The 18,140-nt window shown below is 43.8% G+C and overlaps 1 protein-coding gene across 5 annotated transcripts in view; it reads left to right on the top strand.

Moving 5' to 3' along the window:
• The window catches only part of meis2a (Meis homeobox 2a), a 78,300-nt gene that overhangs the window by 10,589 nt on the left and 49,571 nt on the right, over positions 1 to 18,140 (top strand). For all 5 annotated transcript variants that reach the window (XM_040042893.1, XM_040042892.1, XM_040042894.1 and 2 more), the window contains exon 8: positions 2,795 to 2,909. In XM_040042893.1, the coding sequence (XP_039898827.1) occupies positions 2,795 to 2,909 (115 nt within the window). The remainder of the gene's footprint in view (positions 1 to 2,794; positions 2,910 to 18,140) is intronic.

The following is an 18,140-nucleotide window of genomic DNA, read 5'->3' as shown; positions in this document are numbered from 1 at the left end:
GCTTATGAATGAGCGGTGACTTACAGGTACTAAAAGAGAAGTGTGCGCTCTACTGCATATGCATTGGTCTTGTGTGCACTCTATTATTATTATTAGGTCATATAAAGTGCTGCAGTCTTCTTTTTCCACTGTAAGAGCCAAACTAACAAAGCTTTATCTACATCCCCACATAAAGGCCCATTAAATCCACAGGGTAGCAAATCACAGCAAAATATCATTCCCTTTTACACCATTAGATGAGGTGTCTTTGAATTTAATTTAGTGCCAGCGCCATTAAAAATGACACATTACTCTGCAATGATAGCTAAATTAAGTCCTATCGATTCCACTGTTGCATTAAAACCATAGCTGGCTGTGGCCGTAGCTGGCAAGTGTTAAAGGGAGAGATAGAATGAGAGAGCAGGCATGTGTGAGAGCAGTGAGCACAGTTTTTCAGGTCTGTCTTGTGTCTCGCCGGCAGTGGGTGTCTCATTGTGAGGAAGTAGAACCCAGTCATTTTCTTCTCTTGGAACAACAACAGCCCGTTCTGAGAGCCCAGAGCCCAGCTCTGCTTAAACACACTATTCACTCTGGGAGTCTGGGATTTTTACCTCTCCTTTCTTCCTTCCCTCTGTGTTGAACACGACAAAGACAAAATTAGACTGCTTTCAGGGGGTTGATGGGCTTTTCCCACATTAGGGATTTTACTTAGCCTGCGCTGTGTTGAGAATAACAGAGAATTACTATAACAACAGACCTCGTTCCCATGAAGTGTTCCATGTGTTGATCAGTGGCCCAGAGAGTGAACACATCGTAATCATCCATCGCTCTCAGTACGGGGACACTTTCCCCTTCACTCACTCTGGAGGGCTAAAACCCACGCACGGGCTATTGTTCACGTTGTCTTCTTACCCCTCTTCTGAGTAATTCTCTGAGCTCTTTATCTGATTGCCATCCGGTGAACAGCTGACGCTGAGAGGGCCTTGAGTGGAGCGCGGGGTCTGAAGGGTCTTGTGTGTTTCTGTCTGCTGTTTTCAGCTCCAAGCTGTTTGAGAAAACAGCCCGCCTTCCCCAAAAAACTTAGCAGATAAAAGGGCCTCGCTTACAGGCATAGCAGCAGCCTCGCCTCCGCAGCAGAACAAGCAGCAGCACATCAGGACTGTGTGCCCAGGGGACCTCGGCAGCGGCGTTTCTTTAGTCTCTGTTTCCCTGCGAACCTCGATTAGTCTCCAGGCTCTATCCTGTCTGTCCTCTTCGAGTACAGCTTACTCTGACTGGGGCACAAAGGCAAGCAGGCAGGCTCCTCTCTGGTGGGGACTGAGGGAAAAGTTCATCAGAAACTCTGCTCAAGTTGGACAAAATGGTAAAAACGGTCTGTTTCTAGGAATATACTGTGGCATGTACATTTTCCCTCTACTTTCATATGTATGTATATGTGTTTATGTGTGTTTGAGGGAGAAAAAAACACGTAGCGGGAACTGAGAAGTGGGTTGAGGTTTGTGGGAAGCCTTGGTGCAGGCCTGTGTTTGTTTGGCTTGGGCTCTGCTCAAGGGGCTGCTTCTCTCGGGCCCCAGACAACGTTAGGCTCAAGTTTGCCAACATTTTGTCATCATACTCAGGTGACATGTTAAACTGGGAAAGACTAGCGAGGGCTGCGTGAGCTAGGATGTCGTATCAACTCTGTGCGAGAGGCTGTTTGGAGTGCGTAGCCGATTGAGTCTGTGTTTGTGGGCACAGATGTAGTATATGACGTGATCAGTCTGTCCCTCTATTGCCTGAATGGCAGAGGAAATTCCAGCTCTAGTCTGCCTTCATGTGGCTCTGATAAAGCCTTTCCTGTACAGTAGAAAATCCTGTTTCCCTGTGTGTACTGACAGGGGAGTGGGAATGACCAGGAAAGAGAAGAGGAGCCGAGAAATTGAGCTGGACGTAGGGCAGGAGAGAATAAAGTCAACTTAAAAGCTATGAATTTGTTTATGGTTATTTCTTTGAAGTTAGCCAGCAGGGATTTTAACACTTCTTTTCACGATGCCTTTGTATATATGAAAGTGAGTGTGCATGCATCTGTGTTTATACTTCTTGCTCTATTATGTCATTAGCATGTGTGCATAAGTGTATTTCAGCAAGCCTCTGTGGGCGTGTGTGTATGTCAGTGTGGGCGTGTACACATTTTTGGCAGATTAGCAGGAGAATCACTGTCATATCTTATTTTCATTTCTGACAGTGGTAATGATTAATGGCGGCTGTGGTGTGTTTGGACTTTTTACCTCTATATTTCTCACTTGACACGGAAGTCTCAATTGGTTATGGTACAAATGAACTGCACTGGGCTCCGCCATATGTGTTTAGACTATTACTCACAAGCGCTCTACTTGCAATGTTCAAAATCAAATGCCACATTAACGGTGCTTTGTTTTGCCCTCATACATTAATGAAACACTTTGATTACAGCGTTTTGACTTATAGCCAGTTGCATTGGTGTATTCGTTTGTTTCTATTCAATCACTGTAGCTACTTTGATTATCTGCTAGCTGGGAAATAAAGGAGAAAAAAAAGCTGCGGAAACAAACAGGCCAAGGACCTTCACGATGCATTTAGACTCTTACAGATGTCACTTTCACATTTCCAGCATTCTCATATGAACTCTCTCTCTCTCTCTCTCTGTGTTCCTTTCCTCTCTATCTTCTTCTCCTCCAACTTCTCCCCCTCCCTGCTCTCTCTCTGCTCCTGGTTTGTGGTTTGGATGGGGAATGTGGTTGGATGCACGGATGGATGGATGGATCCCACGCTCGCTTTCTCCTTTTTCAAACCTCAGAACCCAGCTTCCTGGAGAGACCACGATGACGCCACCTCCACACACTCAGCCGGCACACCGGGGCCCTCCAGCGGGGGACATGCTTCACAAAGCGGTGACAACAGCAGTGAGCAAGGTGAGTCAGTACAGAAATGGGCATGCACATGCATGCACATTCGTAACACATGCGCACACATTGGTCTAGTTTTGCGCTCAAGCCCTAGCACATAAACATACATAGATTTATGCAGGACATATTAATCATCACGCATGGATTTGCCAACTCTTCACTTTAACCCTGTCTGATGTGAGCTCTATAGTGAATAGGTGGCACATCTCTCTTTACACATGTCCCAGTCCTTTTCCTTTTACACTTTGGATTATCCAATTTTTTGACTGGCATCCATGTAAACACAGTCACACCTAAAAATGAACATGCTTATCCACTGTTGTACTCGCACTGAAATACCCGCAACAGCCACTGGAATACCATACCAACCTAGTAAAAGGCTTTCCAAAGTGTTGCTATTTAGAGAGCTGAACAAAAGCTGGTGATTAATAGTATATTTCTGCCAGTTCTTTCTTGAATTTAAACCATATTAACTTTGCCTGCACAACAGCCCCTAATTATGTCTCACTGAGCCTTGTGTTATCTACTACACGACCTGCCAAACACTTATAATGCATTTCAAAACAAATGCATTTGAATTTAATACAGATAGTGTGTTTGAGTCACAGCGACCTGCCTCGTATTTTTGTCACGGTCGGTATCAGTTTTGACATGAAAATTGTCAAATGTACGTGCTGTTAGGTAAGTTTCTATATGAAAGCGAGCGTTAAATTCGTGTAAAATTAAAGTCGATTAAAAGTGAAATCTGCTGCCTGAACCGAGAGAGCAGATGAAGAGTTCCTGACCCCACTTCTCTTGTCTTCATCTTGTTTTGAATGCACCAGAGATGTGTGCTTTTGTGGGTCTCTTCTGTATCCATGGGTGCCCTCTGGCAGTGTCCAGAGTTTTTCATGAAATTTCATCACGCTGTCTAAACACAGAAGCAGACTCAGATACACACCGATACCAGCTCGCTCACAGAGCAAAGCTGCTCGCTCTGCCTGCTCTGTGCTATCATTTCGCCAATAAGCAGTCAAATGTATTGATGATGTGTACTTTGTGGTGGGGCTATTTAAATCATCTCCTGCTCCTTAGACGGAAGCCCCTGAAACATTACTGACCACAGCAGACATCTGTGGTCAGTTGTGTCAGAACTAGTTGAATCACAGCCTGGTTGGAAAAATAACTAAGACTGGTAAAGTAATAGGATATGTCTCAGTAACATTGTTCAAGGAAAGAATTCTTGATCATAATGCGACCCTTAATAAATCTTGTTAGGCATTGTTTTTCCTCTTCCTGTGACAGATGCAGAACTATCTGTTGGTTAAAGAAACTACAGAGTGCCCTGCATGCTCACAGACAGCATAAACAGGACATTTTGTTATGCAACAAATGTCTTAAATGTCTCAAATGTCTTAAAACTAGGACCTGATTGATACAGTATCTGTATGAAAATGACATACTCCATTTTCATACACGTAGGTATACGTATAGTATGCTAGGGTTATATTGAAAATGATGACATTGTTGTTTATTTATTTAACCGCAAACTAGGTGGAAACTTACTCTGCAAAACCGTCTGCTCAGCTCTAATGCTAATCTGCTACATGTGCTCCGCAGACAGTGCTGAGAGCATTAGCAATGCAGACAGAGCTGCTCTGTCAACAAACTATGTGATGACATTTTCTGCATTATGTCATGCAAAAAAATATACGTATATATCAGACAGTACTAATATATTCGGCATCGACCAATATAGGCCGATTTTACTGGCCAAGTGATGTATGAGTTGAACTATACTTAAAACTTTAGAAAAGAAAAATCCAAGAAATTGCTGTGATTTAAATGGATTTTCTGCTTTGAAGTCATAGTATTAGTTAAAAACGCAGCATGACAGATCAGAGGACAGAGCACACGTAGAGTTTTTGCACTCCTCTTTGTAATTGCAAAAGAAGCACGGGAGATGAAGAGCAACCGAAAGAGGAAGGGGATGAGAGAAAGAAATGCACTGCCTATTGATTATCTTACACACATAAGTACAAGTGACCTGTAATCCACAGAGCACTTATCGACTCCTTTCCCCACCGTATCCAGTAACAGCCAATCAATACGGGCCAAAGACAGTTACGGTATAGCACCGCGTTCTGGGCCAAGATAGACCTAGACTAGATCAGGTCCACAGCCTGACCTGCACGCAGTGTTAAATGCAAGATCCACCAGCTCAAAAATATTTAGCTGCTAGAAAAAACACAAACTAAGCAGCTTAGAAGAGAAGTGGAGATTTGAACAAAGCTGAAGAACCACAGAAGTACAAAGGTTAAAGAGCAAAGAAGGTGAAAAAGTAGGATCAGGGAGGAAAAATGACTAAGAGAGTAAAAGGGAAAAAGACCAAGGGCAGCTGATTTAATGGTCTAATGAGGCCGTCCTCTAGCCAGTTGTTTTGTGTGAGGCATGCTCTGACCTTTCGCTTCGCTCGGGAGCCCCGCCGCCTCATTTTTCACATTCTTGCAATTACGTTAACGCTTGAAGCGCTCGCTGACTCCCGACTCTGGCCCTTCCATTCTGACAGAGCCTTCCCTCTCCAACCTCTCCACCTTTCCCTCCTCGCCTCTCTTCTCCTTCACTCCGCTCCATGCATGATCTCGCCTCCTATCTCGATACATTTCAACATAAAATTTGTAGTCCGCACTCTCAAGTCCACAGAGAAAATGTGAAATGTGGGCTTCACTTCAGTAATGGGGTCTTTAACAGCTTGGCCCCTGTTAAAAGGGGTGACAATGTGGATCGGTTGAGGAAGACCGAATAGATGGGAGAAAGTGAGAGAGGAGCACAGTAAAAGAGCGCGTTAGATCCACGCCGCTTTTAGGTTTCGGCTGCCAAGAAAAACATCAACTTTTTTTTTTCTGCCGTCTTTCCTCTTAAAAGGTGTGTTCTATCCGTGCTTGAGAAACACTGAAATCAAATTTTAATCTAGAAACATCCTTGCATGAAATATGACACCAGTCCATTTGTCCCAGAAATATCAAAGGATCTCTGACAGTGACCAAGTCCACTTTTACTTTAAAGACTAGCTTTTTTCTGCCTTTCCCTGTTAGGGGATGTACACGAGAATAAACGTCTGTATCACTTGCTTACCGTTTCTTTTTCTTTCTTTTTTTAAAGTGCTGTAAGCACCGTCATACAGGACTCAAGAGGGTCGCTTTGAACACAGTCCTCTTCTAAAGTCTTTGGCTTGTATCTCAGTGCTGAGCGTTGTTCTGAACCTGAGCCAAAAAGCAATTTAACAAGTGCGCAAATATGTATTATCCCTCGTGTGGAATAATTTATTGTCAAGCAGAAAACCAAGGTGAAGCATGTTCGTAGCTGTCAGTAAAGATTGCCAGCTAAGGTTCTGACACATATTAAAAAAAAAAGTTTTCTGTACAATTCTCAGATCTGCATCCTTACCCTAATCCCTCCGCTTAACAGACTTAAAAAAAAAATACTTTTCTCAGAATTTCCCTCCAAAAAAGGAAATATGAGTTATCGCCCTCGGGGCAAAATCAACGCTCTGACTCTCAGAGAGTGACTCCCTATGTTCTAGCTAGATAAATAAATACAAGGGGAGCCAGTTCAGAAGGTAACACACAATAACTACACTGGCTCTGCATTCACATCATTTTGATTAACAGTCCTTTGGAGCTTTTCCAAGCTTATCTTGAAACATCATAGACATCAGTTGCAGGGAGGTAAACTTGATGAATGTGCGTGCCTTAAGATAGCACTCGTTTCCAAGCAGGTGTCTGTTATATGGTAAGCATCCAAAGTGTGATGGAGCAGTGTGATGAAATACTCTACACGTTTGCCCACACCAAACACAGTAAAGTCAAATGCACTCAGTCATGAACAGTAAATCCCCAACACTGATTCAGCATGGTAGGTAATGCGTTTGCCCTCCTTCTGTATGTGCACATGTGTGTGTGTGTGTGCGTTTGAGCATGCCGCAGCTCCAGTCCACACTTGTAATTATTAGCTATGCATGAAGACCAAATCCACGTTGACATCTTGAGTGCCGAGCAAAGGGGCTTTCTGTACTGTTCCAAGCTTCTACTGTAGATGGACAAGGCTCAACAGAAGAGAGGAGAAAGCATTTTGTACATTTTCTCAGCAATTGAACAATCCCCACGCTCTGCGGATAGACCGACTCCCCAGAGAGACTGAGAGAGGCAGAGATGGAGAGAAAGGGAGGAAAGAGAGGGAGAGCTTGAGTGTTCAGCTCCAAGGGAGCACGTTGCGCTTGATGGTGTTGTGGTATGATTGTGTTTGTGTGTGTATATGTGTATGCGTAGGGAGTGTGGTGAGTTCCTTTGGCCCTGGCTAGGGGCCCCAATCAGCAAGGTCTTTGTGGTTGAGCTCACTAGAAAGAGGTCATTTCTGTTGGGGACTCAGCTCCTTGTGTCCCAGCATGAACAAGCCCTGTTGGATCTTATAGTTTCCAGACCTTTGGCTTTGCTTTTTTTAAATACAGTATTTCTCAGGGCTCAAGAAGATGCAAATGTGCAGGTAGAAAAAGAAAGAACATGTAATCACATTAGAAAAAAACACAGCAATCTTTGGTAAACACAAGATGGAAACCTTGTTGCATTTTAGTAGCGTATACTCCAGCTCTGGAGTGATCGTTGAGGTGTGTCTGTGTATTTACAATGCATAATTTGCGTGTGTGTGTATTTGGTTGGGGGGTGGAGGTTGTATGCATGTGCATGTGTTAGCTGGTTTCTTCTAAGTGCCTGTTAGAGTTTAATTTAGTGTAGTAATTAAAGCTGAACACTGGCCCATAAACAACAGATAAACAATAAAGCAGGCCCAAGCCCTGCTGTTTCATGGCTCTCACTCCCAGCTGTTGGAGCACTGATAATCTTTTACACAGTTGCCCCCACCTCACCACAACACAATACTGAAGCAACAAGGTTTTCGCATGTGCGCATGGGTGTTTTTTAGTGTGCGATGGCAGAGGCTGAACAAAAAGGGCTGAAAAGGCACATAAACACACAGGATATGTCCACTTCCTCTCTCAAAAGAAAACAGAGAACCACAGAAAAAGCAAAGAAAGTTTAAGAGTAATATGGCTCTGTGGCCATTTACAAAACCAGATCAGCAGGGAGATAACTTAAACATGAGTATGTGCAGCCATGACGCGCATACAGCTTGCTATATCTCAGTCAGTAGCCCGCACTTAACATAAACCAAAGGTATACTTGCTTAATGACAAAACAAACAATGCTACAATGTTTCTCAATGAGCTATGGTGCTCAGCTTTAGCCATGCCACTGCATGTCAGTCACATGTTAGTCAGGTGTCTGTTATGGAAAGAGTGCAACATGTCTGTCTGATGGTTTGTTGGGAAGGGGCAGGGCCATTGTTGAAAGCTGAGAAGTGTTGCTGTGCGGGGGGAGAAAACATGGTACAGAGGGGATACTTTCATGATCCCATTAGCATAAAAGAGACTAAATTATTCATGTGGAGTGCTTAATCTATGGGGAAAAGTATAGTTAATGCACATAGTTTTAAAATGGATCTCTCCTAGCCTCGGCTCTAACACCAGATTCTTGCTGGATTCAGCATTCGCGGGCATTTACGGGAATGGCTGTCACTCTCTCTTGCACACAAACACACACATAGACATAGAATGTGCGGGCATATGTGCACACTTGCCTAAGCACTGCTGCACTTCAAGCTGTTTCAAGGGTCTCTGCTCTCAGGCTCATCCCCTCTCTCCATAAGTCCCTTTCCCATCCTCTCTCTCCCCCTTTCTTTCCATTTGTTCCTCCATCTCTCTCCTCTTCTCTTTCTCCCACCCCCTCCCTCACTTACTGACTCCCTCGTACTCCTCTCCTCACTCACCCTTCTCTGTCTCGCTCTCAGTTCCGCAGACTACCTGGCCCTCATCCAAAATGTGATTAAAGAGAATGATCAGCTCCCTCAGCTCCCACTTTCCTTCCTCCCTTCCGCTCTCTCTTCGTTCTTTTTTTTTGGGTTTCTCTGTCTTTCTTCTGACCCTGTGCTATAGCTTAAAAGACTGGAAAAAAAGGTAATGTAAAAGAATAAAAACTGTCAATACAGCCAGTTTCCAGTAACATAGGCTTCCCACAGTATTACCACCATCACCACCTCTTGGTCTTCCATCCACGCTCCCTTTTTCTCTTAGCATCTCTTTTCTCCTTCTGGTTTTCCCCCTCTATCCACTGACCTCTGCCTCAGTACTGTGCTGGCTCCTTTCACTCTTATCCGTAATCACAAACAGGCCTCTGGTGTGACTTGGCCCAGCCCAACCTGGCCAGGTACTGAGCCTATGCCACAGGAAAAACGTCTTTACTGTGTCAGCCTAATGTGCAAACTAATGTTTGGAGAACATAGGGAAAAAATTATCCAGATTATTCTGACAGCAGCTGAGGAGAATTTCTGTTTCACGCCATTACGGGGAAACTTAGGGGAGATTTTTCTTTCTCTCTTTCTTTTCCTCTGTTTCTCTGAGAAGTAGATGAAGACCAGCTTAACTGGGAGTGAGCTGAGCATAGCTAAAAAGCACAGAGGAAACGGTGTTGCAGGGAAGTAATCAGGATTGAACTCCAGTAAAAGGAGGGGAGTGGCTTTTAAATTCTTTTACCCAAAGGCTTTAGGCAAAAACAAAGACAGTGCAATGCTGTTGTATCAGTTCATTATACAGTGGGTTTACACACCCTTGTTCCATTGCTGATTACACCAGCGCATGTGGTGATGATGAGAAGTGCACAGGGGTCTGATGTAATATGGCTAAAAGGGATTTGAGCGCATGCCCCAAAGGGCATTTCCATGTCCATTAATGCTGCCACTGCTGCATTTTCACGAGGACGACAGTGCTTCGTTTCTTTAAAGGGAGAGAGTGTTTTCCCAGGAAATTTTCAGTCTTGTTTCAGCAGGCTAGCCTGAAGGGGGTCAGCCAAGAAGTCACCCTTAAGAGGTGATAATCCAATTGCTTTAGTCCTCACCAGATTTGTTTTCCCCTTGTCTGGCGGTGTGTTGGTGTGTGCGTGTGTGTTTATAGAGAATGTAAGCATGTGTGTGTGTGTGTGTGTGTGTGAGAGAGAGAGAGATAGAGAGAGAGACAGCAAGATGCCACTAGTTTCTGTGTCCAACCCCAGGCCCCGTTCTAGATCAGAGAGAGGTTATGGGGGCCAAGTCTGTCAAAGGCACACCTGCAGGGAAACTCCAAAAACCTTGACTGCTAGCTTACATGAGCCAGTTTAAGGTGTGCTTATTTGGAGTTTAACCCCGACTTCAAATGTCCTTTCCCTCTCTTCCCCTTTGTGTTTGACCAATGGGCCTTGCACTCTTTTACTTTCATTTCTTTCTTCTGCCTCCCTTGGCTCTTTAATCTCTTTCACCACCCCCACCCTCCCAGTTCTCCTCCCCCTGATGTCAAAACTGCACATCACAGCAAAGGTCCCTCCAAAAGACAGCACATGGTTGAGTAGAGTGGCTTAGCAAGGCTAGCTAAAGCTTGTTCACTTGCTGTGTGGTTTTTTTTCTCTTGCGTAAACCAGGGTTTAGACACTAAAGCATATTTGGAACCGAGCAAAGCAGCTATACCCTACAGGTAGTGCTTTAACCATGCTGCCACCATCCAAAAGAGTGGGAGGATGATAAAGGAAGTGTGTTACAATCCGAGTTCTTCCTCTCTGCTGCTGATTTTCACGCACACATCTTTCACGTTTATGCAAAGCTTTTGAGGGCTTTATGCAAGATAAGCTCATTTTCTAGTCTGATTCCCACTCTAGTACATGCTTTAATGACTCTTAAAGCCAAGGGCTGCTTTTTTAGGCATAATAGCAGTCCTGCGGTCTCTCAGTTTCCATGTAGCCAGGGTGCTTTTTCCACACCTGATCACTTTTGTTCACCCATTTTATGGCTATTGGGGAGCAGGCGGAGGTGAGTGATTTGACAGTGGTTAGTGCCATGAGCCCTAATGTTTATTGGAAGCAAGCGTCTAATAATTTTTGATTACCCCAGAGGAGGTATTAGCCATGTTAGTCAGCAAGGATAATTTCTTATTTACATGCCCCAAGCAGTGAACACTCCGAAGGAACACTGGGGCTAAATGCGCAACAAAACGAATCAAACATGCCAAACGAGATGCTCCATCCTGGCTGGCTGCAGGGCTGAAGCTGAGAAAACCTTCATTATGCATTTACCATAATTCATTTAGAGGGTTATCAATTTGCAGAATACAGAGGAGATGTTTGGAGGGGGAAGCAAGAACACCATATCAAACGAAGGAACAGAAAAAGGAACAAGGGAAAGCGAGATGAAAAGGAGTGAGATATTCAAGGATAGCTCAGTGCCTGTATTTTTAAAATGTTGTTCCAATTACACACATTTCCATGTTCTGAGGCAGAACTTGCATGGTAAATGGTGCAATCGCTTCCCTTTTACCAGTGTCACGCTCCACCCCCTAAAAAAAGCACAAGCTGATTTGACTTTAATGAAAGCTGTTTAGCTCAGGAATTTTCTTTTTTTCTTGCAAGATTGAGGCTACACAGAGATGTTCTAGTTCAAATATTGTCATTCTGTTCATTTAGGGTTTCTCTTTGTTTGCCTTCAACCCTGCTTACTCAAGGGTTTTTTTTGTATCTGTCTATCAGTGTGGATTTTAGGACAGTTACTACATGTTTTCATTTTTCTCTCCTGGCAACACATACGAAGAGAAGAAAAAGACTTTTAAAAGCATCTTTCCCTCTGCCATCAGGCAAGGATGACTAAGGCCCCATTAGAACAATTGGAGGAAACTTAGGGAGACGGGGAGTATTTAAAGGAATGAAAGCAGCAAGAAAACACCACTATCTTGTGATAACCAGTGCTTTGGTTCATTATCTCGAGACAGAAACCCCCACCTTGGAAAAAATTGCACTCACTTTGGTGCTTCATTCAAAAATACAACAATGAAAACAAGAAAGGCAAGAAAAAGCAAGACAAAAAGGAAAGAACTGTAATATTTTCCAAAGTGAAGGGAAAGCTGCATTGTTTAGCACAAATGCTTACTCCCAGGGATACAGTCCGTAGACAACTGAGTGTCTGCAGGAGACATCTGTGAAGCCTGACCTTGTGACCTTGGAAAAAATGCTCTTAAGGTGGGGGGAAAACTGCCTTTTCCACTGCATCTTGGCCTACAGGACAGCCCAGGAGCAGCACAACAAACACAACCACCACAGAAAAAGAACAACCCAACATACAGTCAATAAAGAAAGAAAATGAGGCAGAAAAAAAGTGTGATTTATATTGAGGCAAGTTAACAAGTAAGGAAGCGATGGATGCTTGGAAAAAAAAAGGAACTGAATACGAGAAAGAGAGGGAGGGAAAGAAACAAGAGGCAGAGAAGATGTTAGAGAAAACACAGATGGACTTGGTCTGAATAGTGCCTCACAGGCCTGGCTGTCTCTTACTCCTTTGGCCCCCCATGAGATCATTTTCATCCTTTATGAGTCAAAAGGAAGCCTGGTTGAAAATGAAAGGTTACACAAGCCAGAGCCCAAGCCCTCAGAGTGAGAGAGGAGAAGATCCCCGCTGCAAGGGCCCTGCTGCTATTCAAAGCACCTGCCATTGTGTGGGCGCTCATCCAGCCCTATTGTTGTGCAGAAATTAGTCGTGCTCCCTTTGGCTCCCTTCGGCTCCAGAGGCATGCGGCAGACCCCCTTGTTGTTTCGGGTTCAGATACATGGTTGGATAGATGCGTGGCCCCGGCTACCATCACCACTGGCTGTGGCCCTTTGCCCTCTCTCCAACAGCACACTATCGCATCGTGTTTTTCCCCCCTCATCCTCTCACTGCTGTTCACTTCTCAAGAACACTTGCGAGCCAACATTCCTATAGTTTTCTCTATCTTTCTTTTGTACTCCTACTCTCATTTTTCCTTTGGTGTATATGCTTATTGTTCTTTGGAGCACCCTCATTATACCCATGGTTATATTTTAAGGGCCTCTCTCTTTGATTTTGGTCTCATGGGGAGTGAGTGGTGGGCTGGTGGGAGCTGTAGGCCTGGCCCGGCTCTCAGGGCTCCCCAGCCAGCGTCTCGGAGAGTAGGCTTGGGGGTATTGTTGGGTTGGCTACCACACTAGAAGCACTGGCGCTACTGCTATTGCAGTGGGTGGATGTGAGGGGAAAATTGAAAAGTCAATAGCGAGGCCCCACAAAAAAAAGAAGAAGAAAAGAAAAAAAGAGTGCAAAACAAAAGGAGATGGAGAGCTTCAAAAAGCTGAGAGCTATAGAACACTGCTAATTAATAGCATCAGATGAAGAGCTTTTTTCCTTCCTTCTGGAGCTCTAATGCTGCATATTAACTTGTGAGGCAAGGCAATTAGGAGCTCAAAGCATGTGTCACGTCCATCTGTTGACCATGCTATGTGTGGGAGAATTGATAGGTAAACAAAAAGTATGCACTGAGCTTCAAGGAAAATAGAAAGCGCGTAAACACTGTAGTACAACCCTACCTTTATGAAACTGCTGAATCAGCAATAATTGTGATAGTAGTTCCTTTCAGTAATTCCTGCAGCTATAGTTTGTGACAGATCCTATATGTCAAAATTGTGGGACACACATTCAATAAATACATATGTTGATGCCTTTCTTATTACTATTACTGAACAAAGGAAAACATTACTGTTGAAAAGTATATGTAGGTTGGGTTTTTTTTGTTTGTTTGTTTGTTTTTTTTCTTGAGGGGGGGGGTTCTTCAAAAAAACAGTGATTGGCTCTTATTGTGTCTTTACACGCAGCTAACATCACGTAGATTGTGATGAAGTGCGACTTTTGGTGGGTCAGCGTTGCAGATTGGCACCAATTTGAAGTGGCTTTGCAATTTGTATTTTTCACTGGCGTAATAGGCTCCTCTCTCAACCATCGTACCATCGCAATTTCCACTTCCAACAGCTGTCAAGCCCCTAAAATCAAAATTAGCGCCATGGAATTGGGCCTTAATGAAATGACCTGCTGGATTTACCTTAAGGAGCAGGGCGGACAGTCAGTACTAGCCTCGTCAAAACCCTCTCTGCGCGTGCTGCGGTCCCATTAACAAAAGGAAATAGTCTGTAAATGTATTAAGCACTACTTCCATTTTCTAATTATCTTTCCCTCCTCCCTACATAATTCATTCAGTCATTCATTAGTTCTTAATATTAAAAAAAGGATTCTGTCTGTTCTTTTTTCGTGAGATCACCAATTATTTGTCACTATTTATTACGCCGTTGTCGGGGGGGAGGGGCAGGGGGGGTGTCTATATTTTATGTTCCACCACAGCATCTGTCTGTATGAGTTTCAAATTGAAAATCTAACATTATTCATATAAAATTATCAAAAAATAAAGAATAAAAAAAGGCTCTGAAACTACCCCCCTCCCCCTCCCCACCTTTGCTTCCTATAGGATGAGGTGAATGTGTGCCAAGGCCCAGTGGAGGACACTAGGCCCTGGTTATTGACTTGTAAAGAAGCCGTTAGGTGAGGGGTCTTGACAAGACATGAGCGGCTGAGTCTCTTGTAAAGCTGTATCTGATTTCTCTGCTAGTTGACTCCCCGGAGAGATCCGTTCTACCCTCTGTTGATCACACTCTCACTCACAGCTGTATGGAAAATGCAGCGATGAAAAAAAAAAATGAAAGAGTAGTTTTGTGAAAAAACGAAAAAGTGAAAAACAAAACAAAAAAATACTTACATTCAGTATGCCACGAGTGCCTCGCTCGGTGAGAGTGAGAGCCAAGGAAGGAGGGCAAATGAACCTAAGGAATCAATAGACAGGTGTTGTCTCTCAGTACGGCACAAGATAACTCTCAAATTAACGTTTTGGTGAGCTGTGTAATATATACTTGTCAGTAAGGGCATCTGCATTTGTGTTGGTGTGATTGGATAATAACAAGAGTGAAGTATCAGCAAGAGGCAGACAAAGCAAGTATCAACTTAGCGAGATCTTCACTCCACAAAGATCTGACTAATTTATGAGGGTAAACTGCTCTGACAGAAAGAGAGATGCAGGTGAAGGGAGGAAGTTTTCATTGGCTCTCTAGAGCAGGCCAACCGAAAACCCTGGAGGGATCTCTCTCGGTTTGAACTTTATCAGGGGCTACGCTTAATCAATATACTATCGGAAAAAGAATTAATTACTAAAGCAGAATAAAACAGCTGCATTTTAAACCAAGGATTCATCAATTCTGTAATCTCTTGGTTACAGCTCAGGTGTCAGGAGGATCATTTCAGCTCCATGTAATGAGGAACTGTGGGAGTTTACCCCAGCCCTGTGCTGCTCTCCTCCTCCTCCACCTTTCTCTTTCTGACCCCTCCTTCCAACCAAAACGCTTCCTTATTACCCCGTTCCTTACCTTCTCAGCTCTTTGTCATTTACCTACAATATTCATCTCACTCCTTTCTCCCTGCCCTTAATACACTGACTGTATTGCACTCTTTTATACCCCCACCCCTACCCCACTACATTCCCTTCCCACCAAATTCCTGTCTTTGCAGGGATGGGACGAAAGGGTATTAAATTTGAAATCTCTGGTGCGAAAGCCGACTAGAACGGGACATTCCCGCTGTTGCAGCCATCAAGCCGGACATTCCTCTACTAAGACTGAGACACCACTGGTATTGTGAAATGGGGAGGGGGGAATAAGAGATGGGGGAAGTTGGTGTAAGACTTGAAAAACAGCATACCACATTCTTGTTGTATATTTTAAAAAATATATTTTTGGTGTATAACATTAGAATAAAAATCAAAGGAGAAGGTGAATTAGAATGAAATGAATGGTGTATGGAAAGAGGAGCCATGCAGGAAGTATCCCCTGTTTCAAAATAATCTTGGCAGCTCTGCCGTCGCTGCCACTGACATCCACCCATCGCAGCCCTTGACCCTGGCCCAAAGCCTGTAAACGGACTGTCCTTGACTCCCCATAATGGGAGATTTCAAGGCAGGTTGAGAAGGGGTTATGGGTGATGAATTGGGTTTTTAGTGAGCTCATTAGGAAGCCAAACAGAGTTTAGACTGTCGGAGCGGAGCAACAGTGCAGTAATCAGTTCTGCTCGCTTTGTTCCCTGCCTCCAGGACATTTGTGTGGAAAAAAAAAGAGAGCGAGGAGGAAAGAAAAAAAAACTTGGCATTTGGCTGATGAGAGGGCTGCTGAGCAGAGGCTACAATCTGATGGTTGACTTGTTGATTTATAAACCTTTTAATTCATTTACTCTACCAACCCCTCCACCCTCCATCCCCACCCCCAGCTCTATATAGACAACCCCCCCCCCCCAATCTTTGTTGAACTCTTTGATGCCACTGTCCATCAGGTGTGGCGAGGACTTGACCTCCTCTTCAGCTTAAAAACAGCAAGTTTGTTTGGTTTTAAGTTGTAATTGAGGGTAGAGAATCACTGCTTATGCTGTTATCATGCATTGCCTGAAACGATGTAAGCTGCTCTGAATGAAAAACAAAAAGAAAGGAAGAAAGAAAAACACTCAGTTAAATTGGCAACCAGCATACAGCTGCTCTTTGCGGTTTATGTAGAAGACTTTGATATACAATAGTTCCTAGAGGGGATTAGAAATCTATTTACTAGCATTTACTCATTTACTCTTTACTAGCAGATAGAGCCATGTGATGTATCGGTACTGTCTCCACCTCCTTTTTTCATTTTGCTCTTTCTCATTTTTTCCCCTGCTTTTAAATTTTTTTAATTCCAAAATAGAGCAAGTTAGTAATTTTTTTAGGAAGCATATGGTGTGAGGGCACCTCATTTTACTACTGTTCATGTTTGTTTCTATTCACTGTACCCTAATTACTTTTGGTAAACACTTCTTCTTTAATATTTAATGCTGCATCAAATCTTGAGATGCAGGTATGCTTCTCTGGGTGCATCCTATTGTATAAATGGTAAATTATTGAGCACTGTCAATATATACAATCCCAAGACTAACAATAGCTTCAGTGTACCATAATAAGAGAAGAAGATAAGACAGAAGCAGTCTGGTTAGACATAAGCGAGAATTGGACTCGTGCAGTGGCAGGTTTGTAAATTTGTTTATGAAGAAACGAGTGATGAACCGAGATTACCTGTGAGACCAATTAGCCCCATTCAAGTCAGAATGTAAGGGAAGAGCAGCGGCAGTTTCTTCTGCAGTGTTAGAGTGCAGGGGGGAGCAGGGTGGAGTTGTCAGAGAAGCAGAGAGTGTGAAATATCTGGTGGAGGCCCAAAGCCCTTCATTAGCCACTGATCCCTGTCTGCTGAGTGAGGGGCAGTCATGGGCATCACAACTCCCTTTTAGTCCCCCCCCCCCCCAAAAAAAGCAGGGTGAGGGGGTGGAGGGTAGATCCCCCCCATCCCCTGCAATTTAGCCCTTTGCCATTCATGCAAATTGGGTCTTGACATCTGCAACAGCCTGCCTCCTTTCTTTTATACATCTTTATTCCATCTCTTTTCTTCGGATCTTTTTTCCTCCTCAAAGCCCCATTTGGATGGCAAAGCCTCGTCGCAGCTGACATGCGTTCTTTTATATATAACTCACATCTATGTAAAGGCAGCATATTTGCTGTGTGTTCATATAGACATAAATATGCAGAGAACTTGAAGAGTTTAGGAGGGAGGCCTAATTTGTTTGTGGGATTCTCAGTCCCGGTTTATGAGGGAAAAAGTTAATTGTTGTTGCAGGTATCAGGTTGTATTGTACATTCTCAACAGATTGGAATTTTATGAAATGATAAAAAACTGTTGGAAGCAGCGAATATAGACAAAAAAAAAGCTGTAATCAGGCAGCTTGGCCCACCTCCTACCTCTTGCTTCTGGACAAACTATGATTCCTTGGCTACAGAAGTAAGGCTGAAAAGGCTTTGGAATGGCTTTGCTACAGCCCATATTTTGGGTTAAAAGGTAAAATAGTCTAACTGGCTTTTAAAAACAAGTTTTACCTCCCAACCTACCCCCCCCCCCTTTTCAGCCTTCACCCTCTATGGTAGGGATGTGCAGAGTAGGGTCAACTCTCTGCCTGTGAGAGGAGAGAGGCCTTCTATCGGTGGAGAGGCGATAGTTATCTCCAGCATTCCAGGGATGACAGAGAGATATCTGCCTGATGGCAGTGTTAGGGGGCTTAGAGAAGGGGGCAGAGATGGGAGGGAGGGGAAGAGGTACAGGAGTTGTTGAGCAACCGCTCCCTGACATCCCTCCTCCCGCCCCCACCTCCCTCCTTCCTTCTCTCCATGCCTTTCTTACTGCCTGACTG

Source organism: Simochromis diagramma, unplaced genomic scaffold, assembly GCF_900408965.1.
Source record: "Simochromis diagramma unplaced genomic scaffold, fSimDia1.1 OVJJ01000304.1, whole genome shotgun sequence".
Taxonomy (NCBI): Eukaryota; Metazoa; Chordata; class Actinopteri; order Cichliformes; family Cichlidae; genus Simochromis; species Simochromis diagramma.
The sequence above is the reverse complement of the archived record's forward strand: the minus strand, read 5'-3'. Positions and strand labels throughout refer to the sequence as shown.